Here is a 27,044-nt window from a genome sequence, read left to right on the forward strand (position 1 = left end):
CCTGAGAGAACAAACTGTTCCAAAACGTAGTACGAAATCTGGGCAAATATCATTCTTAAATGTCTGAGAGAACAAACTGTTCCAAAAAGTTAGACGAAATCTGGGCAAATATCATTCTTATATGCCTGAAAGTAAAAACTGTTCCAAAAAGTTAGACGAAATCTGGGAAAACATCATTCCTTTATGCCTGAGAGAACAAACTGTTCCAAAAAGTTAGACGAAATCTGGGCAAATATCATTCCTATATGCCTGAGAAAACAAACTGTTCCAAAAAGTGAGACGAAATCTGGACAAATATCATCCCTAAATGCCTGAGAGAACAAACTGTTCCAAAAAGTGAGACGAAATCTGGGCAAATGTCATTCCTAAATGCCTGAGAAAACAAACTGTTCCAAAAAGTTAGACGAAATCTGGGGAAATATTATTCCTTTATGCCTGAGAGAACAAACTGTTCCAAACCGTAATACGAAATCTGGGCAATTATAATTCTTAAATGTCTGAGAGAACAAACTGTTCCAAAACGTTAGACGAAATCTGGGCAAATATCATTCTTATATGCCTGAAAGTACAAACTGTTCCAAAAAAGTTAGACGAAATCTGGGAAAATATCATTCCTATATGCCTGAGAGTAGAAAACTGTTCCAAAAAGTTAGACGAAATCTGGGCAAATATCATTCCTAAATGCCTGAGAAAACAAACTGTTCCAAAAAGTTAGACGAAATCTGGGCAAATATCATTCCTATATACCTGAGAGAACAAACTGTTCCAAAAAGTAAGACGAAATCTGGGCAAATATCATTCCTAAATGCCTGTGAAAACAAACTGTTCCAAAAAGTTGGACGAAATCTGGGCAAATATCATTCCTATATGTCTGCGAGTAGAAAACTGTTCCAAAAAGTTAGGCGAAATCTGGGCAAATATCATTCCTATATGCCTGAGAGTAGAAAACTGTTCCAAAACGTTAGACGAAATCTGGGCAAATATCATTCCTATATGCCTGAGAGTACAAACTGTTCAAAAACGTTAGACGAAATCTGGGCAAATATCATTCCAAAATGCCTGAGAGAACAACCTGTTCCAAAAAGTTAGGCGAAATTTTGTGCAAATATCAATTCTATATGCCTGAGAGTAGATAACTGTTCCAAAATGTTGGACGAAATCTGGACAAATATCATTCCTATATGCCTGAGAGAACAAACTGTTCCAAAAAGTTAGGTGAAATCTGGACAAATATCATTCCTATATGCCTGAGAGTACAAACTGTTCCGAAACGTTAGACGAAATCCTGGGAAATATCATTCCTATATGCCTGAGAGAACAACATGTTCAAAAACGTTAGACGAAATCTGGGCAAATATCATTCCTAAATGCCTGAGAGTAGAAAACTGTTCCAAAAAGTTAGACGAAATCTTGGCAAATATCATTCCTATATGCATGAGAGAAAAAAGTAAAACTAAATCTGGGCAAATATCATTCCTATATGCCTAAGAGAACAAACTGTTCCTAAAAGTTAGGCGAAATCTGGGCAAATATCATTCCTATATGCCTGAGAGAACAAACTGTTCCAAAAAGTTAGGTGAAATCTGGACAAATATCATTCCTATATGCCTGAGAGAACAAACTGTTCCAAAAAGTTAGGCGAGATCTTGGCAAATATCATTCCTAAATGCCTGAGAGTAGAAAACTGTTCCAAAAAGTTAGGCGAAATCTGGGCAAATATCATTCCTATATGCCTGAGAGTAGAAAACTTGAGTGTTTCTACTGAGTTTACAAATTATTATCAGTAAATAAACAGAAAAATACATAAACGAAATGCATGAGAGTACAAACTGTTCCGAAACGTTAGACGAAATCCTGGGAAATATCATTCCTATATGCCTGAGAGAACAAACTGTTCAAAAACGTTAGACGAAATCTGGGCAAATATCATTCCTAAATGCCTGAGAGTAGAAAACTGTTCCAAAAAGTTAGACGAAATCTTGGCAAATATCATTCCTATATGCCTGAGAGAAAAAAGTAAAACTAAATCTGGGCAAATATCATTCCTATATGCCTGAGAGAACAAACTGTTCCAAAAAGTTAGGCGAAATTTGGGCAAATATCATTCTTATATGCCTGAGAGAACAAACTGTTCCAAAAAGTTAGGCGAAATCTGGGCAAATATCATTCCTATATGCCTGAGAGAACAAACTGTTCCAAAAAGATAGGCGAGATCTTGGCAAATATCATTCCTAAATGCCTGAGAGTAGAAAACTGTTCCAAAAAGTTAGGCAAAATCTGGGCAAATATCATTCCTATATGCCTGAGAGTAGAAAACTTGAGTGTTTCTACTGAGTTTACAACTTATTATCAATAAATTTACAGAAAAATACATAAACAAAATGCATGTATTTGGATCTGCTTTACTTCTTGAAGTAGCAAGCTTCAAGTAAAAAAAAATGTTAAGCATGATAAAAACAATCTATTGGCAATCTAGAACTACAAGTGAACTCACAAAAGGATACTACATTCCCATTATATTATAGCTTCTAATTGCATTATTGAAATAATTAAATTCGTGTATGTCCCCTCAAACACGAAGGACCGACATTTTATTCATCTATCCACTTTCTCAGGTAGAGTTCTACAACTGTGTAAAGTACCATTTATATCCATACATCCCGTTAGGAGTAGTTGTGCTTACAAGGTGCATTCTATATGACACTGTTCTAAGGTAGAAGCCTATAATTTAGTGTTTGTCGTTGGTTGATATCTGTTATATCTATTTTTGTTATTGTTTTGTTGTAAATCAGACCGCTGGTGTTTTGTTTATTTGTTTCATATTTTGTCATGTCGGGACCTTTTATAGCTCAATATACGGTATGTATGGGTTTTATTAATTGTTGAAAGGTCGTATGGGGGCCTATAATTGCTTTCGTCTACGTCATTTATATTTTGTTGGATGGTTGTCTCATCGGCAATCATGCAAAATCCTTATTTCACATATACAGAATGATTGACAGACAGACGGACGGACGGACAAACAGGATGATTCCTAGAAACACTTTACACTTCCGTGTTTTTAAATGAAACAATATATTTGTGGGGGCATAACAGATATTATGAATGAAAGAATTCACACATCCTAGTAGACAATGATTTTTACAATAATTCATTACAGAAATATATTACAACATGTACAAGTTCAGTAATAATAATTACAAAAGTGTGAATCTATCATGAAATCTTCCTTCTTTGTATAATTTGTTCGTTGTATCCAGAAAAAAAACCTATCCACCTTGAATCAGTTTTCAACTAATGTATCGCTTACATGTGATACTGCGGAAGAGATATAATTTGTGAAAATTAAATAAATATTGGACATTTGTTCAAAAAGTAGATTTTTTTATTTTCATATTAAAATATTTATCTTTTAGAGGTTTTAATGTGGTATAGTTCTTATTATAACATAACATGGAACGCATACGTCATATTCATATATATTCTACGGGGAGAGAAATGTGTAAAAGTGGGATTTTCCAGTTCTAAAAGTTTAAGTTTTATTATTGTGTATCAGCCTTTATTCAATAAACTAATCTATGTCAAAATTCTTTTTTGTTTAATTCTATAAACATGAATCGAACTGTTGTTTTTTTTATTTTTACTATTGCCCTATTTGTTTTTTTTTTTTTGTTTATTTTGTTGTTTTTTTTTTTTGTTGTTTTTTTTTTTGGCAATGGTATTGTTTGGTCTTTATAAATTTATGGTTATTACTGTTCTACACCTTCAGTGTTTTTCTAATTAATTAGTATATCAAATTTTTAACACAATTTTCCAAACGCTTAAATTTATTTCACCTGATATTATTACCATAGGCAATCATATAGGTAGGAATTTCAATGAAATAAGAAAATATTGAGGGGGAATGAAAATCGCATTAAGAAGGACAGCAAACATAATGGCAAAAAAAAAAAGACAAACCATGCTGGCTTGTTAAACACCAACGGAACTTTAATTTTTACAAAATATATCTTACTTTTCCAAAAGAGGCTATGCCAATACAAATTTAAACATAAATAATAAATAGTTTGAAGGGAGTAATATTAAAAAATTACTTCTACAATGTACGTACTTGTACAAAAACAGAAAAAGAGGACGTGCAAAGAGTCGATAGGACATCAAATCCAAACAGAAAAGATCAGGTGTGTCAACAGTGTAAGCATACTGGCCGATATTTGTAAATATACCTAAACTAGGTTGTAGCGGGTTTCTTTATACATGTTTTAGGCAATGCATGCAGTTGTATCCTTGAGTCCTCTATGCAATTGTTATGATATAGTCGCATAAAGTCACTTCACAGTTAGAAGAGTTGCATATATTTCAAGATCTATTCATGGTAATGTTTTTCTTTTACATATATACATAACGCATTTTGCAGAAACACACAGTCATTAATTTGTGTTTACGTACACGTAATAGAATAAAATTGTACAAAAATATGGCGAAAAAATCCAAATACCATAAAGAAAATACGACTTCAAAACAAATTGTTGAAAAATTTGATGGCTTGACTAAGAAATGTTTTTCCAACGTTCTTTAGAGATTCCAAAAGTTCTGTAAAAATGTTTGAGGATTTGTTTTCGACGTCATCGCGTGCCTTTTGTCGGACAGTTTTTTCATCAATGTATTCTCTTCGATAAGATCCCATGGAGGATCCTCTTCCTCTTTTCTTTCGTTTTTGTTTGATTCCGTGATTTGTTTTTTCTAAATCGGAAAGCATCAATAGTCGTTGACGTTCTTTTTGTTGCAGCTGCTGGTTAAGGAGAACTTCACGCCTGCGCAGTGCTGCGATTCTTTCAGATAATTGTCGGTTCTCTCCCTCGTCCATCTCTCCTTGGCTGATCTCCTTTTGTTGTTGAATTCGTACCATTTCCATCTGTAAAGTCTGTTTTTCCATCTCGGAGTAATCTTTTTCCCAATGCATCCTTGCCATTCTATCTTCTAGTTTAGATCTTTCAATTGTCAGAGCACGAATGTCCTGTTCAAATTCTGAAGATATTTGGTTATGAAGTTTACGTCTCTCGCGTTCTTGGTCTTGCTCGAACTCTGCCCTAATTTGATCCATGCGTCTTGCTAATACATCCTCTGCAGCAGCATACATCTCATTAGTATAACAAACACCGCCATTTTTATCCACCATGTCGTCGATTTTTGTTATAAGTTCATCAACTTTTCTCTTCTTTTCAGATTCGCTTGCAATATTGTCAACACAAATGTACCTGTTCTCACATTTTCGTACAATCTCTTTAAGTTCAGATGGAGCAGTTTCAAGAAACTCTTCAATGGTCTTCTGTTCTTGTTTTAAATTATCTTCACGGGTAAAGACTATCATCATATACTTGATGACGTCATGTCCAAAATGCTGTATAAAATGTTCGACTGTATCCTGTTCCTCTTTAGTATATCGTCCGATTGCGATAACAAGAAGAACAGCGTGGGGACCAGGTGACGTCATACCAACGCACTTGCTAATCTCGCGCGTGACTTCAAAATTTAAATGGTTTGTATCAAATAACCCTGGTGTGTCAGCGACTAAAAGAAGTCTATTTCCGCGATAACATTCTCCCCGGCTACAATTGACAGTCACTGATGATCCAGAAACCATTGCTTTAAACTTGTTTTCTCCTAGAATTGTGTTACCAGTGGCTCTCTTTCCGCTTCCAGTGCGACCTACTAGCACTAATCGCAATTCTCTACCATCTTTAACACAACCTGCTTCAATGTCATTCTGACTCACAGATCGACTTGCTAAAAATAAATCAATGATAGTTATATAATATATACGCAGACACAAACATTTTAAAAAGGAAAACGAAGTGTAACACAATTTTAAGCATATAAGAAGTATAAAAAATAATGAATGGCAACAAATTGTATAAAACATTAGATATAAACAATAATAACAGGAAATTTTTTTTTCCTCAGTTTTTTTTATTAGAAAACATTTCTTCAAGCATTCTATATACTATTTATTCTTTTTTTATGGAACAAATGTTTTTCATTCATTAATTGAATGGATGAATTCATGAAATATAAAAAATATAAGAACAGACCTGCAACAGACATACTCGTTTAAAAATTGTGACTCTGCTGCTCTTATCTCGACTGTAAGCCTAGATATATATCGCTTGTTTTAATTTGTATACGATATCTTTCCTCTGTCAACAATAAAACATCGAAACAAAAACAAACAGAAATACCAGTCTCTACTGTGTCATTTATCCTATAAATTCTTTACAACTAATGATAGAAATGAATATACATATGACTCGGGTATAAGGGGTGCACCTGGTTGAAACAGGTATTCAGAAATTGTTTGTTAATAATATAACTCACTGTAAGAGATAAAGAAGATCAAACGGTGTGTAAACAACCGAAATACATTTAATTGTATCTTACTTAACACAGAAAACTTATATTCTTATCATTTCTGATGCGTTTGGTAATAAAATGTTCTCATGTTTTTAAATGACAGAAATAAATAAATCGTATACATATCATTATATTTCACAATAACATTACCTAAAGGACGAAGACGATTGATATACAATTGCTTTTGAATATGCATACAATATTTCATATTATGCAAACACAAATCAATCAATCTGAATCTTCTTTTTTAGCTCACCGTTCCGAAGGAGCTGTGAGCTTTTGCCATTACTTGGCGTCCGTCGTCGTCTGTTGTCGTCCGTCATCGTCCGTCTGGTTTAAAATATTTCAAACATCTTCTCCTCTGAAACTACTAAACAAATTCCAACCAAACTTAAGCTGAATGATGCTTAAGGTATCTAGAATAAAGTTTGTGTTTTATTTACTGTTTCGTCAAATAACATGGCCGCCATGGCTAAAAATAGAACATAGGGGTAAAATGCAGTTTTTGGCTTATATCTCAAAAACCGAAGCATATACAGCATATCTGACGTGTGGTTAAAGTGTTCATTAGGTGAAGTTCTATCAGCCCTGAAATTTTCAGTTGAATCTGATAACCTATTATTGGATTGCTGCCACTAAATTGGTAATTTTAAAGAAATTTTGCAGTTTTTGGTTATTATCTTGAATAGTATTAATGATAAAGATAAACTGTGAACAGCAAAATGTTAAGCAAGGTAAGATCTACAAATAAGTTTATATGATAAAAATTGTCAATTGACCCCTTAAGGAGTTATTACCCTTTAAGGACAATTTTAAACAATTTGTTATCATGTTTTCTAACTTTAAAAATCATCTTCTCTGAAACTACTGAACTAATTCCAACCAAACTTAAGCTGAATGATTCTAAGGGTATCTAGAATAAAGATTGTGTTTTATTTTCTGTTTCGTAAAAAAAACATGGCCGCCATGGCTAAAAATAGAATGTAGGGGTAAAATGCAATTTTTGGCTTATATCTCAAAAATGTCAGTTTGTTTTCGATCTATGAGTTTGACTGTCCCTCTGGTATCTTTCGTCCCTTTTTTGCATGTCTGAGTTGTATGTTTAAACAATGTAGTACACTTGCTCTCAATTATTGTCTCATCAACCAATTATGTCTTCGGAAAATGCATGTAGCAAGTCAGAAATAGGACAGTTGTTTTCCATTTGTTCCGCTCTTTGATATAGTCTGACGTTTTATTTTGTCAGGTTTCATGGACACCCCCTTTTGAATACCTTGGAGTTCGGTATTTTTGTTAATACTATTTTGCTTATACTTTCTGAGAAACAGACAAAAAAAACTTAACATTGACCAATGTTCCATGAAAATGGAATCAAGGTCAGGCGAAACTTGTCAGTCGGACATATCTACCTTACGATATTTCTTTATACCAAATATATTCAACCTATAATTGCTTATAGTATCTGAGATACGGACTTGACCACAAAACATATTCCGAGATCACTGATCCATGAAATGAGGTCGAGTTCATGTAAACCCTATCTGAAAGACATGTAGATCTTTCATGGATCCAATATACCCAAAATAGTTATCCGGATACATAAAATAAGTGAGTATTTTTTTCCAGTCAGTCGCTGAACTACGGAAATGAGTTCGAGGAAAGTTCAAAACTAGTGTACGATACTGCAATATACTATAACATAAAAATAAGAAGATGTGGTATGATTTCCAATGAGACAACTATCCAAGAGAGACCAAATGACGTAGATGTAAGCAAATATAAGTCACCGTACGCATACAATAATGGATATATATGTATGAGCAAGGGGTTATGGATTTCGTATGACCTGTAAATATGTTTACCGTTTTTGGCATCTTAACTTGAGTTGGTGTACCTTTTGTCTAAAGGAATTTGGAAGAGACAGATTATCAACTCCATTTAAAGGAAAACTGTACAAAAGAAGTAAAAAGACTCGAAAGAGTGCAATCAAAAACCATGATTCTTAAGCAACTAATGTCAATACATAAAAAATTAATAAAACAGTTCCCAAACAAACAAACAATGCAACATTCAACGGAAACACTACACAGATACTTACGATTGAGGGACATAAGACGTATGAAATTGAATAGAAAAAACTGAAGGGCTCTGACAAATCTTTCTCAATAATTATAATAATAATAGTATTGATAATAATAATAATAATAATAATAATAATAATAATAATAATTAAGAACATAAATGTGAAGAACATACCATTGTCACCTGCAGGATCTGACCCTGTGTCTTTCAAATCATATCTCCCCGATTCTGGGTATTTGAGTTCGGAAATCGCGCCATAGTGGTCCATGCTTTTATTATCAGGGTATGTTAATACTGCATTCGGATTTCTAAGACCACAAACAGAGCACATATCATCAGCTGCTTTATTAATTAAAGTACAAGACGAACATTCCCAGTCTGACATGTTTTAGTCTCTACCTCAACACCAAGATATATATGACAATGGCAGACTTAAAGAATACTTAAAATCAATTCTCCATACATTACGCATTTATATACTTAATGGTCACTAAAATATCAATTGGGAATTTTACTTCTATACGTTGTACGGATTTGTCATAATATTTTCCTTATTAGAAATTTCCATTTAAGTAAAACATATATATATATATAAACAGTATGCAATGTCCATCTCATCATGCTAATGATCTCCTCATTCCAAAAACTAGTTCTATTTCATAAATAATTCTTAATAGTTCAGATTTTTCTGGCAGCGCATATTTCAAATTAATTTATTCACATATAAAGGCCAATGAGACAACCATCCTTCTCAGAGACAAAATGAAGTGGAAATAAACAACTAGTTTTCTTAAAAGAAAAAAGAAGGTATGCTCTTCAACGTTCATTATCATGTAAATAAAATATCTACATTCTTTAATGCATTATATTGTCAAGTAATAATAATTATTCTGTGATGTCAACTACATAAATATAATAAAACATCTTTGTTCATTGTTGAAGGCCCTACGGTTACTTGTAGTTTATTCTATCTACGTCATATGGTGTCTGGTGGATAGCTGTCACAGTGGCAATGTCACATCTTTTTTTATATATACATATTTCTTCAATTATGTCATCCATAAAACTAATAGATTATTACGGTTTTCCAAATATACCCAACTGACTGAATTATATCTTCGAAAAACCAGTGTCTTCATATATCTTATCCAAAACATTTTATTTTTGAATGAGTTTTTGTTTAATATGTTACAAGATACAGATAACTTTTTTCGGTTTCGTTGTTTTCCTAGTATATCTTATTGACAAATCCAATAATTCATGTGTATGACTAAAAATAAAACTGAAACCGTTGTTTTGATCTCATCTTGATTTTTAAAGAAAAATCATTAATTGACCTCTTTAATGTATTTCCTTAGTGTTATCTATTTCTCCTACAATCATTTGTTCACCAAAAAAAAAACATCCAAGAGAAGTTATAATTAAAGTGTATTCCAGACCCGTTATACATTTTGTATGTCAGGAAAGCCTTTCTGGCTTTCCCGAATCAAAACGTTTTTAGACTAGGGATGAATGAATAGGTTCTATGTGGTTAAAAGTAAAAGTAGAATAACAAAAATACCGAACTCCACGGAAAATTCAAAATGGAAAGTCCCTTAACAAATGGCAAATTTAAAAGCTCAAAAAAATTAAAAGAATGGAAAACAATTATATTCCTGACTTGGTACAGGCATTTGATTATGTAAAAGTGGTGGATTAAACCTCCCTTCGTAGCTAGCTAAACCTCTCACTGGTATGACAGTTGCATAGAATTCCAATATATTGAAAACAATGTGTGAGCCTAAGGGACACTAAATTAATGGCCAAATTCAACTAAGGTCAACGTGCTTAAGGCAGTTGAAACTTTAGTTTCTTATTAACTTCTCTTTTTCTTATATCAAAAGAACATTTTCGAAAAAAAATATGTTATAAAGGATGTAAGTCCTTAAGCATTGGCCACTGAGCTGGTTTAAGCCTCGGTGACTTACAGGTCACCAATACGGGTATCGATACTGGTCTTGTGAATATCTTACCCTTCAGGAACACCCGAGATTAATCCAGTTTTTGGTGGGGTTCGTGTTGCTCAGTCTTTGGTATTCTATGTTGTGATTTATGTACTGTTGTTTGTTTGTCGTTTTCGTTTTAGCCATGGCGTTGTCAGTTTATTTGCGACTTGTGAGTTTGAATGTCCTTTTTGTGTCCTCTGCCTCTCTGATAACAGTTTATGTATTTTGTGCGTCATTAGAGTTTTCAAACGTTACTCGTACCTTCATCATGACAAACGTGATGATTTCAACTTACCAATTATCAACTTCCTATTTCTTAGCAGTAACATACTGTACATATTTGTTCTTTTATTTTACAGGCACCAGAGTTAAAAATAAAAAAAAAGAACAGAAAGCTTAAACTCAGTCTTGATAAAAATACTCAATCTCACTACAGCCTTTAAAACTTATGAGACTTGATGTATAAAAAGCTACAAAAAATAGTTAATACATTTTGCAGCAGCTGTTTTTCTACAAGACATTAGATACTTCGCAATCTTATGTATAATTGTTGTTTAACAAAATGTGCCATTTTCATTATTAAACATAAACTAAAGTTTGTATCTCGCTCATATTGTTACGTAGTATGTTGTAGTTTTATATTTCCGGTCTTTGTATATAAAGATCACCGTTTTTTTATGTTTCTAGTTTATGTATACCTGTCGATGACGTGGAAGTTATTTGGAACAGCTTAAACAAATCATAACGTTGCCGATCAACTGGCATACAATATATTCAGATTGTACCACGATGGCGTTTGAGGATCATCCTAATTGAATTTAGCTTTTGGTAGATCGATGGCCAGCGGTAAACAGTGGTCACTTTGGCCTTTAAACAATGACACAACAAATACCATTGTGTAAGCCGGAATAAATTTGAGTGCATTGCATACGGGAAAGAGAGTGGGGTTAATGTCTAAATTGATATCGTGATGGTCTATTTCAATGCGATTATGAATTCGTATGGTGGGTGTTTCATACATAGTAGGAGACACTTTCCCTGGCAATTCACTTAAGGAGATGAAGTATTATTGCCAATGAGACAACTATCCACCAAAGGTCAAATACAGTGGATGTAAGCAATTATAGACAACCGTATGGCCTTCAATAATGAGAAAAACCCATACCGTATAGTCGGTTATAAAAGGCCCCGACATGAAAAATATGAAAAAAATATACGAAAAACAAATATAACAGACGTGAACTAACAACAACCACTGAACTACAGGCTCCTGACTAGGGACAGGCACATAAAGAATGTGGCGGGCTTAAATATGTGTATGAGCGCTCAACCCTCTCCCTAACCTGGGACAGTGGTGTAACAGCACAACATAAGAATAAACTATTAAATTCAGTTGAAAAAGGCTGAACTCATCAGATCGATACAAAGAAAAACACCAAACACAAACACAGACAGGACGTGGCAGGGTATATATCCGTCAATCATCCCTAACAAGAAAAAAGACACTAATTACAGATCTCAGAGTATTCGCAGTTACTGACAGCTAGTTTAAGACCAATAACAACTAATAAAAAAATCATGTATCAAAGACTAAAATATCAATCAGTACACATCCAACATCCAATGGATTCAGTCTGAAGAACAGTCAGAGAAAAACATATCATTGTGCAATGTCAAAATATAGGTATAGACAGATTGTAGTACCGTGAAAGTACATATGTGCAATATTTAGTATGGTTTTAATTTACTGATAACCAAATCAATATTTATACCAATAAAAACAATATTCAAAGATTTAATTACAGTGTTGAATAGATAACCTTTTTAAATGAGTTTATCTTAAGGATTGATAAGTTTCCCCAGATCGTATCTAAATTTCCGGACTTGGTGAACAACATCAGCGTAAAAATTTACGATGTGCTATTTTATTTGAAATAAGTTTTTTACAGGTACAGCCAAACTTGCAAACTAAATCTTTGTATCTATGAAAGAATGAAGTGAAGGTTTTAAGTAATTTGTGGTAAGAAAATCCCTGACTTAATAATTTATCCTCATTGAAATCAAAAACGTCACTACAGACACGGGCATAACGAACGAGTTGGGATATATAAACACGGCAAGATGGTGCCAGAGGAAAATCACCGTCCAAAAAAAAGGAAAACCATCCCTTTTGTCGTAACTTTTTGTATAGAGTTTCTGGTGTAAAACTGAAATGTCTGAATCCAGATAAGGACACTTGTTGCTGTTAATATTTGATTTATTTAAGGTACGTTCCTGTGGGTAAAGTTAGGCAGTATATTTAGAGAATTCTTGATTATTTAACGAAAAAATATCATCAAGATAACGCTAAGTGTTGTTGAATTTATCAATTAAATGGAATTCAGACGGGTCTTTACTGAGTTTGGCCATAAACTTCAATTTATAACAGTACAAGGAACAAGTCTGAAATTAAAGTGGCACAATTTGTACCTATATGAATATCGACAATCTGTCGACAAACTGTATTACCGAAAAGTACATAAATGTTGTTAATGAGAAAATTTATGGCTTTAAACATCTCATCACACCTCCAGTAAGTATATCTAGAATATTTACCTTTCTCATTGAGTAAAAAGGCTTTATTTCAGGTTGCAGCAAATACATTTGTAATCAGATAGATCGAACCACCATTTAATTAAATAGGAAAACTTTAGTTTGATAAAATTGTGTGGAAGTGTAGAGTAAAGAGTGAAAAAGTCAAAACAGTCAATCGAATCAAAAGGACCATCAAAAAGCACGTAATTTATCTAAAACATTCAAAGAATTTTTTTCACTCTAAAAATGTTTAATTCCACTATTTTCATATGTTTTATGAGAAAAACTAATGATCAGTTCTTTGATAGTAGTTAAGGATCTCATTAAAAGCACTGAAAGTCTAGGAGTAGAACACTTACTAGAGGCTGAGATGAAACGATATTTCACGAGTTTTTTTGTGTAATTTAGGTAACCAATACATAGTGGAGGCCTTCAAATGTTCAGAAGAGGCCTTAAGCTGAGCTGTGGTTGTGCCATGATTATTTACTATATGACTATATGTGGAATGTAGTTGAATGTCTAATTTCATTCTTAAGGATGAACACCTCTGAGGAGCCAAACATTTCTAGAATTAAACTTTTTTGTTAAACCTGATTTTCAGGTTTATATGACTGTCAGAAAGTAATTGATGAAGAACAAATCATATGGTAGTGCACTTTTTTTTTTGCTACGGACAATTGAAAGTAGCCCATTTTTAATGATTTTCCCATTTTCGTCAATTTTTACCCATTTTAGGGCTATTATCATGAAAAAAATCAGTTTCACAATCAAACTTTTTTTCTTGTTTTCACTAAAGATGAAGTGGAGTAATCTGTATAAATCTAACTATAGGTTGGTGTTAATATTAAAAAAGTTTTATAAACTGTGTTTCTTTTTCGTGTCAAATTGACCATTCTGTCAATTTTGTAAATTTGGGATTTTTCTAGAACAAAAAGCATATTACTTAAACCTCTTTGTGATAAAGATTGAAAAATAACATATCTAAGAATTTTTAAAAGTAAAAATTGATATGGGATGTACATACTTTTGGTAAAATCATTCCTTTGTACCCCTCACCCATTTTCTCATTATTTTGGCTGATGACACTGACCAGTTTGGTTATAAAATTTTATTACTCAAAAACTAAGTCTTGTAATATATACACAATATTTTTACAGAGTGAAGTTTGATTATAAAATTTTTTAATTCATTAATATTTTCCACTTGTACATTTTGTATCACATGTTTTGGAAATAATTCCGAAACGAGATTTCAACGAGACTGAAACATCAGAAGAATACATCCTTAAGGACGTCCATGTGGCATTTACGTCATACCACCACCACATTGTTTGCTGCTTTGTCGGCCAGTACGAACACAAATGGTTTTCAATCTTTTAAACGGAAGTTACCCTTTAGCTTCTTTTCAATTTTCCCTAAAGAGTTTACGTTGCAGCACACACACAACATAAACAAAAGGCAAAGTCAATGTGGTCAAATGTTTTTTTTTTTATAATTTTTTATTCATGAATTTACAGGTATCATCATATATTTATCTTGTGGCACAATAATCAAGCAAGTGAAATAAATAAACATGATAAGCATACTATGGTATAACAGTGTGAAATCTATGGATTAAGTATAGTAATAACATTTTCATTAATATAATAATAGTAGTAATAGTAGTGCAAGAACACATATGTACGTGCATATGTTATAACAGTATACAGATACTCTCAAATACTCATGTACACACATATGTATATGGATTTAAATTCAATCAGTGACCTTAGCCCAGGGTTTCCAGTACACGTAGTGTTCTTTCACACTTAAATATTTTGAGGAAATATGCTTTTCTTAAATCAAGTTTTCTTTTATGTAATTTTGAAGTCTTTTTATATGAGGTTTTATATCTTGCATCTTAAATCTGTAAATGAAGTACTTTGTCAGTAAAATAACTTTATTTGTGATAAAATTGAATTTATAATTTTCATACAGGCCAAAAATGACAATATCCAAATTTAGTGTAATCTCGATATGAACTATATCGAAAATCAAAGAATTCACTTTGTGCCAAATGACGGCTACAATATGACAACCCCAAAGTAAATGTTCTATAGTTTCTATCTCTTCCTTGCAAAATGTACACAAATTACAATTTACAAGGTTCATTTTAAAGAGTATAGCGTTTGTACCCAAGATATAATGAATAATTCTATATTGAAACCAACATAACCTAGTGTTTTTTTAAACCTTGGTAACACAAAAGTGTATTTTTTTCCAATTTTCTACAACTTTATTCACAATACCTTCCCATTTTTTTTCTGCCGCAAAATCTATAGGTATAGTACCTTGGTTTAAAATAGTAAACATATCCTTTGAGCCCTTTTCTGACTTGAAGAAAATATTAATATTAGAAGGCATAATAGCCTGATGTTTTTTCTCTCTTTCAGTGTTGATTCCAATGGCTTGTAACCACCTTTTTATTGCTAGTATAAGCCCATAAAACTGTAGAAACATAGGTTCGAAATTATACAGTATTTGAAAATTTTCATATGTTAATATATTTTCATGTTCATCTAACAGGTCATTTACAGTCCATACCCCATGGTGTGCCCAATTTTTATAGTAAACGCTGACATTATCAATTTGAATATGTTCGTTATTCCATATAGATGCCGAAATGAAAAGGATTTTTGAGTTTTGACATATTTTTCCAGGCATTAAAAACTTCATCCCAAAATTTGTTTTTTGATTTTTTAATGATTCCAGAATAAGCCAACTCTGTAAAATTTATATTTTGTGTGGAGGTAAATAGTTGTATCCATTTAGATTTTGACTTAAATGATCTTCTAACCCAAGTAAGTTTTAACCCTTGTATAAAATTTCTCAAATTAATCATTGTGGTCAAATGTTAATGTGTGTGTCCGGGCATATGACTTGAATATCAACCATGTATCATTATAATTTTTTAAAACTTAGAACCATTTTCAAATTTTATGTATATTGTTACAAAAACTTTACGATTTATAAAAATCATCAAATATACCAATCTTACAGTTTATATAAAGAGCGTTAGTTTCGTTTAAACAAGACTCATTGGCGAAGTTCGAAATCAATCAAATGACACATTTGAGGAAGCTACCATTTGATTTTATGGGTGGGGGAGGCTAGGATGAAAAATTTTGTTCTGCATTTTTTTTTAGTTATAATCTCTGTCCTGCCTTTTTATTTTTCACTCTATTCAGTCCTGCCTTTTTTATTAGTTTATCCTGACTTTTTTTACATAAATTGACATTCTGTCTTTTTGTTTGCCAAGTTGCTCATCCTGCCTCTCAAAACTCCTGTCCTGCCTTTTTTTCAAATTTCATCCTAGCCCCCGCCCACCCCCATACAAATGAAATGGTAGCTCCCTAATCAATTACATGATTGATGAGTATTGTGAACAAACTGTTCCAAAAAGTTAGGCGAAATCTGGGCAAATATCATTCCTTTATGCCTGAGAGAAAACTGTTCCCAAAAGTTAGACGAAATCTGGGCAAATATCATTCCTATATGTCTGAGAAAACAAACTGTTCTAAAAAGTTAGACGAAATCTGGGCAAATATCATTCCTAAATGCCTGAGAGTAGAAAATTGTTCCAAAAAGTTAGACGAAATCTGGGCAAATATCATTCCTATATGCCTGAGAGAACAAACTGTTCCAAAAAGTTAGACGAAATCTGGGCAAATATCATTCCTATATGCCTGAGAGAACAAACTGTTCCAAAAAGTTAGACGAAATCTGGGCAAATATCATTCCTATATGCCTGAGAGAACAAACTGTTCCAAAAAGAGAGGCGAAAACTGGGCAAATATCATTCCTATATGCCTGAGAGAACAAAATGTTCCAAAAAAGTTAGGCGAAATCTGGGCAAATATCATTCCTAAATGCCTGAGATAAGAAAACTGTTCCAAAAAGTTAGTCAAAATCTGGGCAAATATCATTCCTTTATGCATGAGAGAAAACTGTTCCCAAAAGTTATACGAAATCTGGGCAAATATCATTCCTATATGCCTGAGAGTTCAAACTGTTCCAAAATGTTAGACGCAATCTGGGCAAATATCATTCCTATATGCCTGAGAGAACAAACTGTTCCAAAAAGTTAGGCGAAATCTGGGGAAATATCATTCCTATATGCCTGAGAGTACAAACTGTTCCAAAACGTTAGACAAAATCTGGGCAAATATCATTCCTAAATGCCTCAGAGTAGAAAACTGTTCCAAAAATTAGACGAAATCTGGGCAAATATCATCCCTAAATGCCTGAGAAAACAAACTGTTCCAAAAAGTTAGACGAAATCTTGGCAAATATCATTCCTATATGCCTGAGAGTATAAACTGTTCCAGAATGTTAGACGAAATCTGGGCAAATATCATTCCTAAATGCCTGAGAGAACAAACTGTTCCAAAAAGTTAGACGAAATCTGGGCAAATATCATTCCTAAATGCCTGAGAGAGCAAACTGTTCCAAAAAGTTAGACGAAATCTGGGCAAATATCATTCCTATATGCCCGAGAGAAAACTGTTCCCAAAAGTAAGACGAAATCTGGGCAAATATAATTCCCTAAATGCCTGAGAGTAGAAAACTGTTCCAAAAAGTTAGACGAAATCTGGGCAAATATCATTCCTATATGCCTGAGAGTGCAAACCGTTCCAAAACGTAAGACGAAATCTAGGCAAATATCATTCCTATATGCCTGAGAGAACAAACTGTTCCAAAAAGTTAGGCGAAATCTGGGCAAATATCATTCCTATATGCCTGAGAGTACACACTGTTCCAAAACGTTAGACGAAATCTGGGCAAATATCATTCCTATATGCCTGAGAGAACAAACTGTTCCAAAAAGTTAAGCGAAATCTGGGGAAATATCATTCCTATATGCCTGAGAGTACAAACTGTTCCAAAACGTTAGACAAAATCTGGGCAAATATCATTCCTAAATGCCTCAGAGTAGAAAACTGTTCCAAAAATTAGACGAAATCTGGGCAAATATCATCCCTAAATGCCTGAGAAAACAAACTGTTCCAAAAAGTTAGACGAAATCTTGGCAAATATCATTCCTATATGCCTGAGAGTATAAACTGTTCCAGAATGTTAGACGAAATCTGGGCAAATATCATTCCTAAATGCCTGAGAGAACAAACTGTTCCAAAAAGTTAGACGAAATCTGGGCAAATATCATTCCTAAATGCCTGAGAGAGCAAACTGTTCCAAAAAGTTAGACGAAATCTGGGCAAATATCATTCCTATATGCCCGAGAGAAAACTGTTCCCAAAAGTAAGACGAAATCTGGGCAAATATAATTCCCTAAATGCCTGAGAGTAGAAAACTGTTCCAAAAAGTTAGACGAAATCTGGGCAAATATCATTCCTATATGCCTGAGAGTGCAAACCGTTCCAAAACGTAAGACGAAATCTAGGCAAATATCATTCCTATATGCCTGAGAGAACAAACTGTTCCAAAAAGTTAGGCGAAATCTGGGCAAATATCATTCCTATATGCCTGAGAGTACACACTGTTCCAAAACGTTAGACGAAATCTGGGCAAATATCATTCCTATATGCCTGAGAGAACAAACTGTTCCAAAAAGTTAAGCGAAATCTGGGGAAATATCATTCCTATATGCCTGAGAGTACAAACTGTTCCAAAACGTTAGACGAAATCTGGGCAAATATCATTCCTAAATGCCTCAGAGTAGAAAACTGTTCCAAAAAGTTAGACGAAATCTGGGCAAATATCATTCCTATATGCCTGCGAGAACAAACTGTTCCAAAAAGTTAGACAAAATCTGGGCAAATATTATTCCTATATGCCTGAGAGAACAAACTGTTCCAAAAAGTTAGACGAAATCTGGGCAAATATCATTCCAATATGCCTGAGAGAACAAACTGTTGCAAAAAGTTAGGCGAAATCCGGGCAAATATCATTCCTATATGCCTGAGAGAACAAACTGTTCCCAAAAGTTAGGCGAGATCTGGGCAAATATCATTCCTAAATGCTTGAGAGTAGAAAACTCTTCCAAAAAGTTAGGCGAAATCTGGGCATATATGATTCCTATATGCCTGAGAGTAGAAAACTTGAGTGTTTCTACTGAGTTTACATTTTATTATCAGTAAATATACAGAAAAATACATAAACGAAATGCATGTATACGGATCTGCTTTCTTCTTGAAGTAGCAAGCTTCATGTACAAAAATTGTTAAGCATGATAAAAACAATCTATTGGCAATCTAGAACTGCAAGTGAACTCACAAAAGGATACTACCGTCCCATTATATTATAACTTCTAATTGCATTATTGAAATAATTAAATTCGTGTATGTCCCCTCAAACACGAAGGACCGACATTTTATTCATCTATCCACTTTCTCGGGTAGAGTTCTACAACTATGTAAAGTACCATTTATATCCATACATCCCGTTAGGAGGAGTTGTGCTTACAAGGTGCATTCTATATGACACTGTTCCAAGGTATAAGCCTATAATTCAGTGTTTGTCGTTGGTTGATATCTGTTATATCTATTTTTGTTATTGTTTTGTTGTAAATCAGACCGCTGTTTTTTTGTTTATTTGTTTCATATTTTGTCATGTCGGGACCTTTTATAGCTCAATATACGGTATGTATGGGTTTTACTAAATGTTGAAAGGTCGTATGGGGGCCGATAATTGCTTTCGTTTACATCATTTATATTCTGTTGGATAGTTGTCTCATCGGCAATCATACAAAATCCTTATTTCACATATACAGAATGATTGACAGACAGACGGACGGACGGACAAACAGGATGATTCCTAGAATCACTTTACACTTCCGTGTTTTTTAATGAAACAATATATTTGTGGGGCATAACAGATATTATGAATGAAAGAATTCACACATCCTAGTAGACAATATGTTTTACAATAATTCATTACAGAAATATATTACAACATGTACAAATTCAGTAATAATAATTACAAAAGTGTGAATCTATCATGAAATCTTCCTTCTTTGTATAATTTGTATGTTGTATACAGAAGAAAAACCTATCCACCTTGAATCAGTTTTCAACTAATGTATCGCTTACATGTGATACTGCGGAAGAGATATAATTTGTGAAAATTAAATAAATATTGGACATTTGTTCAAAAAGTCGATTTTTTTATTTTCATATTAAAATAATTATCTTTTAGAGGTTTTAATGTGGTATAGTTCTTATTATAACATAACATGGAACGCATACGTCATATTCATATATATTCTACGGGGAGAGGAATGTGTAAAAGTGGGATTTTCCAGTTCTAAAAGTTTAAGTTTTATTATTGTGTATCAGCCTTTATTTAATATAATAATCTATGTCAAAATTCTTTTTTGTTTAATTCTATAAGCATGATTAGAACTGTTGTTTTTTTCGGCTCAATCTTTGCCAATTTTGTTATCCCGTGATCTTTAATAGCTTAGTATATGGTATGAACTTGTTTAATCGTTGAAAACTGTACGGTGGCCTGTAGTTAAACTCACTGTCCGTTGGCATGGTTGATAGTTGTCTCATTGGAAATCATACCACACCTTTTTATTTTAACTTTAAATTATCTCAGTCTTTCTTTCATGAGACCCAGTAAATTCACACTCTTACAGGGAGGATACAATAGGAGGCCCTTATCGATAGAAAAATATTTAGTAGATTGACTGCAACGGAAAAGTCTAAAATAGTTTTAAATAATGTTCACCCTATAGATAGTAAAATTCGTAATGTACAATTTCTCGTGTTGTATAATTTTTACTATTGTCCTATTTGTTTTTTTGTTGGTTTTTTTTTTGGCAATGGTATTGTTTGGTCTTTATAAATTTATGGTTATAACTGTTCTACACCTTCAGTGTTTTTCTAATTAATTAGTATATGAAATTTGTAACACAATTTTCCAAACGCTTAAATTTATTTCACCTGATATTATTACAATAGGCTAACACGCAATCATATAGGTAGGAATTTCAATGAAATAAGAAAATATTGAGGGGGAATTAAAATCGCAATAAGAAGGACAGCAAACATAATGGCAAAAAAAAAAGACAAACCATGCTGGCTTCTTAAACACCAACGGAACTTTAATTTTTACAAAATATATCTTACTTTTCCAAAAGAGGCTATGCCAATACAAATTTAAACATGAATAATAAATAGTTTGAAGGGAGTAATATTAACAAATTACTTCTACAATGTACGTACTTGTACAAAAACAGACAAAGAGGACGTGCAAAGAGTCGATAGGACATCAAATCCAAACAGAAAAGATCAGGTGTGTCAACAGTGTAAGCATACTGGCCGATATTTGTAAATATACCTAAAATAGGTTGTATCGGGTTTCTTTATACATGTTTTAGGCAATGCATGCAGTTGTATCCTTGAGTCTTCTATGCAATTGTTATGATATAGTCGCATAAAGTCACTTCACAGTTAGAAGAGTTGCATATATTTCAAGATCTATTCATGGTAATTTTTTTCTTTTACATATATACATAACGCATTTTGCAGAAACACACAGTCATTAATTTGTGTTTACGTACACGTAATAGAATAAAATTGTACAAAAATATGGCGAAAAAATCCAAACACCATAAAGAAAATACGACTTCAAAACAAATTGTTGAAAAACTTGATGGCTTGACTAAGAAATGTTTTTCCAACGTTCTTTAGAGATTCCAAAAGTTCTGTAAAAATGTTTGAGGATTTGTTTTCGACGTCATCGCGTGCCTTTTGTCGTACAGTTTTTTCATCAATGTATTCTCTTCGATAAGATCCCATGGAGGATCTTCTTCCTCTTTCCTTCCGTTTTTGTTTGATTCCGTGATTTGTTTTTTCTAAATCGGAAAGCATCAATAGTCGTTGACGTTCTTTTTGTTGCAGCTGCTGGTTAAGGAGAACTGCACGCCTGCGCAGTGCTGCGATTCTTTCAGATAATTGTCGGTTCTCTCCCTCGTCTATCTCTCCTTGGCTGATCTCCTTTTGTTGCTGAATTCGTAACATTTCCATCTGTAAAGTCTGTTTTTCCATCTCGGAGTAATCTTTTTCCCAATGCATCCTTGCCATTCTATCTTCTAGTTTAGATCTTTCATTTGTCAGAGCACGAATGTCCTGTTCAAATTCTGAAGATATTTGGTTATGAAGTTTACGTCTCTCGCGTTCTTGGTCTTGCTCGAACTCTGCCCTAATTTGATCCATGCGTCTTGCTAATACATCCTCTGCAGCAGCATACATCTCATTAGTATAACAAACACCGCCATTTTTATCCACCATGTCGTCGATTTTTGTTATAAGTTCATCAACTTTTCTCTTCTTTTCAGATTCGCTTGCAATATTGTCAACACAAATGTACCTGTTCTCACATTTTCGTACAATCTCTTTAAGTTCAGATGGAGCAGTTTCAAGAAACTCTTCAATGGTATCCTGTTCTTGTTTTAAATTATCTTCACGGGTAAAGACTATCATCATATACTTGATGACGTCATGTCCAAAATGCTGTATAAAATGTTCGACTGTATCCTGTTCCTCTTTAGTATATCGTCCGATTGCGATAACAAGAAGAACAGCGTGGGGACCAGGTGAGGTCATACCAACGCACTTGCTAATCTCGCGCGTGACTTCAAAATTTAAATGGTTTGTATCAAATAACCCTGGTGTGTCAGCGACTAAAAGAAGTCTATTTCCGCGATAACATTCTCCCCGGCTACAATTGACAGTCACTGATGATCCAGAGACCATTGCTTTAAAATTGTTTTTCCCAAGAATTGTATTTCCTGTGGCACTCTTTCCGCTTCCAGTACGACCTACTAGCACTAATCGTAATTCTCTACCATCTTTAACACAACCTGCTTCAATGTCATTCTGACTCACAGACCGACTTGCTAAAAATAAATCAATGATAGTTATATAATATATACGCAGACACTAACATTTTAAAAAGGAAAACGAAGTGTAACACAATTTTAAGCATATAAGAAGTATAAAAAATAATGAATGGCAACAAATTGTATAAAACATTAGATATAAACAATAATAACAGGAAATTTTTTTTTCCTCAACTTTTTTTATTTGAAAACATTTATTCAAGCATTCTATATAATATTTATTCTTTTTTTATGGAACAAATGTTTTTCATTCATTAATTGAATGGATGAATTCATGAAATATAAAAAATATAAGAACAGACCTGCAACAGACATACTCGTTTAAAAATTGTGACTCTGCTGCTCTTATCTCGACTGTAAGCCTAGATATATATCGCTTGTTTTAATTTGTATACGATATCTTCCATCTGTCAACAATAAAATATCGAAACAAAAACAAATAGAAATACCAGTCTCTACTGTGTCATTTATCCTATAAATTCTTTACAACTAATGATAGAAATGAATATACATATGACTCGGGTATAAGGGGTGCACCTGGTTGAAACAGGTATTCAGAAATTGTTTGTTAATAATATAACTCACTGTAAGAGATAAAGAAGATCAAACGGTGTGTAATCAACCGAAATACATTTAATTGTATCTTACTTAACACAGAAAACTTATATTCTTATCATTTCTGATGCGTTTGGTAATAAAATGTTCTCATGTTTTTAAATGACAGAAATAAATAAATCGTATACATATCATTATATTTCACAATAACATTACCTAAAGGACGAAGACGATTGGTATACAATTGCTTTTGAATATGCATACAATATTTCATATTAAGCAAACACAAATCAATCAATCTGAATCTTCTTATTAGCTCACCGTTCCGAAGGAGCTGTGAGCTTTTGCCATTACTTGGCGTCCGTCGTCGTCTGTTGTCGTCCGTCGTCGTCCGTCTGGTTTGAAATATTTTAAACATCTTCTCCTCTGAAACTACTGAACCAATTCCAACCAAACTTAAGCTGAATGATGCTTAGGTATCTAGAATAAAGTTTGTGTTTTATTTACTGTTTTGTCAAATAACATGGCCGCCATGGCTAAAAATAGAACATAGGGGTAAAATGCAGTTTTTGGCTTATATCTCAAAAACCGAAGCATATAGAGCAAGTGTTCATTAGGTGAAGTTCTATCAGCCCTGAAATTTTCAGTTAAATCTGATAACCCATTATTGGATTGCTGCCACTAAATTGGTAATTTTAAAGAAATTTTGCAGTTTTTGGTTATTACATGTATCTTGAATAGTATTAATGATAAAGATAAACTGTGAACAGCAAAATGTTAAGCAAGGTAAGATCTACAAATAAGTTTATATGATAAAAATTGTCAATTGACCCCTTAAGGAGTTATTGCCCTTTAAGGACAATTTTAAACAATTTGTTATCATGTTTTCTAACTTTAAAAATCATCTTCTCTGAAACCACTGAACTAATTCCAACCAAACTTAAGCTGAATGATTCTAAGGGTATCTAGAATAAAGTTTGTGTTTTATTTTCTGTTTCGTAAAAAAACATGGCCGCCATGGCTAAAAATAGAATGTAGGGGTATATCTCAAAAATGTCAGTTTGTTTTCGATCTATGAGTTTGACTGCCCCTCTGGTATCTTTCGTCCCTTTTTTGCATGTCTGAGTTGTATGTTTAAACAATGTAGTACACTGGCTCCCAATTATTGTCTCATCAACCAATTATGTCTTCGGAAAATGCATGTAGCAAGTCAGAAATAGGACAGTTGTTTTCCATTTGTTCCGCTCTTTGATGTAGTCTGACGTTTTATTTTGTCAGGTTTCATGGACACCCCCTTTTGAATACCTTGGAGTTCGGTATTTTTGTTAATACTATTTTGCTTATACTTTCTGAGAAACAGACAAAAAAAACTTAACATTGACCAATGTTCCATGAAAATGGAATCAAGGTCAGGCGAAACTTGTCAGTCGGACATATCTACCTTACGATATTTCTTTATACCAAATATATTCAACCTATAATTGCTTATAGTATCTGAGATACGGACTTGACCACAAAACATATTCCGAGATCACTGATCCATGAAATGAGGTCGAGTTCATGTAAACCCTATCTGAAAGACATGTAGATCTTTCATGGATCCAATATACCCAAAATAGTTATCCGGATACATAAAATAAGTAAGTATTTTTTTCCAGTCAGTCGCTGAACTACGGAAATGAGTTCGAGGAAAGTTCAAAACTAGTGTACGATACTGCAATATACTATAACATAAAAATAAGAAGATGTGGTATGATTTCCAATGAGACAACTATCCAAGAGAGACCAAATGACGTAGATGTAAGCAAATATAAGTCACCGTACGCATACAATAATGGATATATATGTATGAGCAAGGGGTTATGGATTTCGTATGACCTGTAAATATGTTTACCGTTTTTGGCATCTTAACTTGAGTTGGTGAACCTTTTGTCTAAAGGAATTTGGAAGAGACAGATTATCAACTCCATTTAAAGGAAAACTGTACAAAAGAAGTAAAAGACTCGAAGGAGTGCAATCAAAAACCACGATTCTTAAGCAACTAATGTCATTACATAAAAAATTAATAAAACAGTTCCCAAACAAACAAACAATGCAACATTCAACGGAAACACTACACAGATACTTACGATTGAGGGACATAAGACGTATGAAATAGAATAGAAAAAACTGAAGGGCTCTGACAAATCTTTCTCAATAATTATTATAATAATAATAGTATTGATAATAATAATAATAATAATAATAATAATAATAATAATAATAATAATAATAATAATAATAATAATAATAATTAAGAACATAAATGTGAAGAACATACCATTGTCACCTGCAGGATCTGACCCTGTGTCTTTCAAATCATATCTCCCCGATTCTGGGTATTTGAGTTCGGAAATCGCGCCATAGTGGTCCATGCTTTTATTATCAGGGTATGTTAATACTGCATTCGGATTTCTAAGACCACAAACAGAGCACATATCATCAGCTGCTTTATTAATTAAAGTACAAGACGAACATTCCCAGTCTGACATGTTTTAGTCTCTACCTCAACACCAAGATATATATGACAATGGCAGACTTAAAGAATACTTGAAATCAATTCTCCATACATTACGCATTTATGTACTTAACGGTCACTAAAATAGCAATTGGGATTTTTACTTCTATACGTTGTACGGATTTGTCATAATATTTTCCTTATTAGAAATTTCCATTTAAGTAAAGCATATATATATATAAACAGTAAGCAATGTCCATCTAATCATGCTAATGATCTCTTCGTTCCAAAAACTAGTTCTATTTCATAAATATTTCTTAATAGTTCAGATTTTTCTGGCAGCGCATATTTTAAATTAATTTATTCACAAATAAAGGCCAATGAGACATTCATCCTTCTCAGAGACAAAATGAAGTGGAAATAAACATCTAGTTTTCTTAAAAGAAAAAGAGGATATGTTCTTCAACGTTCATTATCATGTAAATAAAATATTTTCATTCTTTAATTCATTATATTGTCAAGTAATAATAATTATTCTGTGATGTCAACTACATAAATATAATAAAACATCTTTGTTCATTGTTGAAGGCCGTACGGTGACTTGTAGTTTATTCTACCTACGTCATATGGTGTCTGGTGGATAGCTGTCTCAGTGGCAATGTCACATCTTTTTTATATATACATATTTCTTCAATTATGTCATCCATAAAACTAATAGATTATTACTGTTTTCCACATATACCCAACTGACTGAATTATATCTTCGAAAAACCAGTGTCTTCATATATCTTATCCAAGACATTTTGTTTTTGAATGGATTTTTGTTTAATATGTTACAAGATACAGATAAATTTTTTCGGTTTTGTTGTTTTCCTAGTCTATATTATTGACAAATCAAATAATTCGTTATGTATGACTAAAAATTGTTTTGAATCTCATCTTGATTTTTAATGAAAAATCATTAATTGACCTCTTTAATGTATTTTGTTAGTGTTATCTATTTCTCCTACAATCATTTGCTCACAAAAAAAAAC

At 32.9% G+C, this 27,044-nt stretch overlaps 2 protein-coding genes and 1 long non-coding RNA gene across 4 annotated transcripts; all 3 read right to left on the reverse strand.

The window, feature by feature from the left end:
- Nucleotides 1-2,822: 2,822 nt before the first annotated feature.
- LOC127721845 (uncharacterized) lies at nucleotides 2,823-20,560 on the reverse strand. Its single transcript, XR_007991490.1, has 2 exons — nucleotides 20,099-20,560; nucleotides 2,823-3,269 (listed from the first exon to the last, which is right to left on the reverse strand). It is a non-coding gene; the product is annotated as an uncharacterized LOC127721845 (long non-coding RNA).
- LOC127721831 (GTPase IMAP family member 4-like) lies at nucleotides 3,970-6,377 on the reverse strand. The gene is made up of 2 exons (XM_052228641.1): nucleotides 6,093-6,377; nucleotides 3,970-5,787 (listed from the first exon to the last, which is right to left on the reverse strand). The coding sequence occupies exons 1-2, from the start codon at nucleotides 6,103-6,105 to the stop codon at nucleotides 4,517-4,519; spliced, it is 1,284 nt and encodes a 427-aa protein (XP_052084601.1). The 5' UTR covers nucleotides 6,106-6,377; the 3' UTR covers nucleotides 3,970-4,516.
- A 268-nt stretch (nucleotides 20,561-20,828) lies between the features above and the next one.
- LOC127721830 (GTPase IMAP family member 4-like) lies at nucleotides 20,829-26,096 on the reverse strand. 2 transcript variants are annotated; one of them, XM_052228639.1, is made up of 2 exons: nucleotides 25,834-26,096; nucleotides 20,829-22,955 (listed from the first exon to the last, which is right to left on the reverse strand). In XM_052228639.1, exons 1-2 carry the CDS (start codon nucleotides 26,042-26,044, stop codon nucleotides 21,685-21,687), a joined length of 1,482 nt encoding a protein of 493 aa, XP_052084599.1. In that variant the 5' UTR covers nucleotides 26,045-26,096; the 3' UTR covers nucleotides 20,829-21,684. The 2 variants fall into 2 exon arrangements, with proteins under 2 accessions (XP_052084599.1, XP_052084600.1); XM_052228640.1 differs by lacking the exon at nucleotides 25,834-26,096 and adding an exon at nucleotides 23,261-23,558.
- Between the last annotated feature and the right edge of the window lie 948 nt (nucleotides 26,097-27,044).

The sequence above is a fragment of the Mytilus californianus genome, unplaced genomic scaffold, assembly GCF_021869535.1.
Source record: "Mytilus californianus isolate M0D057914Y unplaced genomic scaffold, xbMytCali1.0.p SCAF_12, whole genome shotgun sequence".
In the NCBI taxonomy this organism is placed as follows: Eukaryota; Metazoa; Mollusca; class Bivalvia; order Mytilida; family Mytilidae; genus Mytilus; species Mytilus californianus.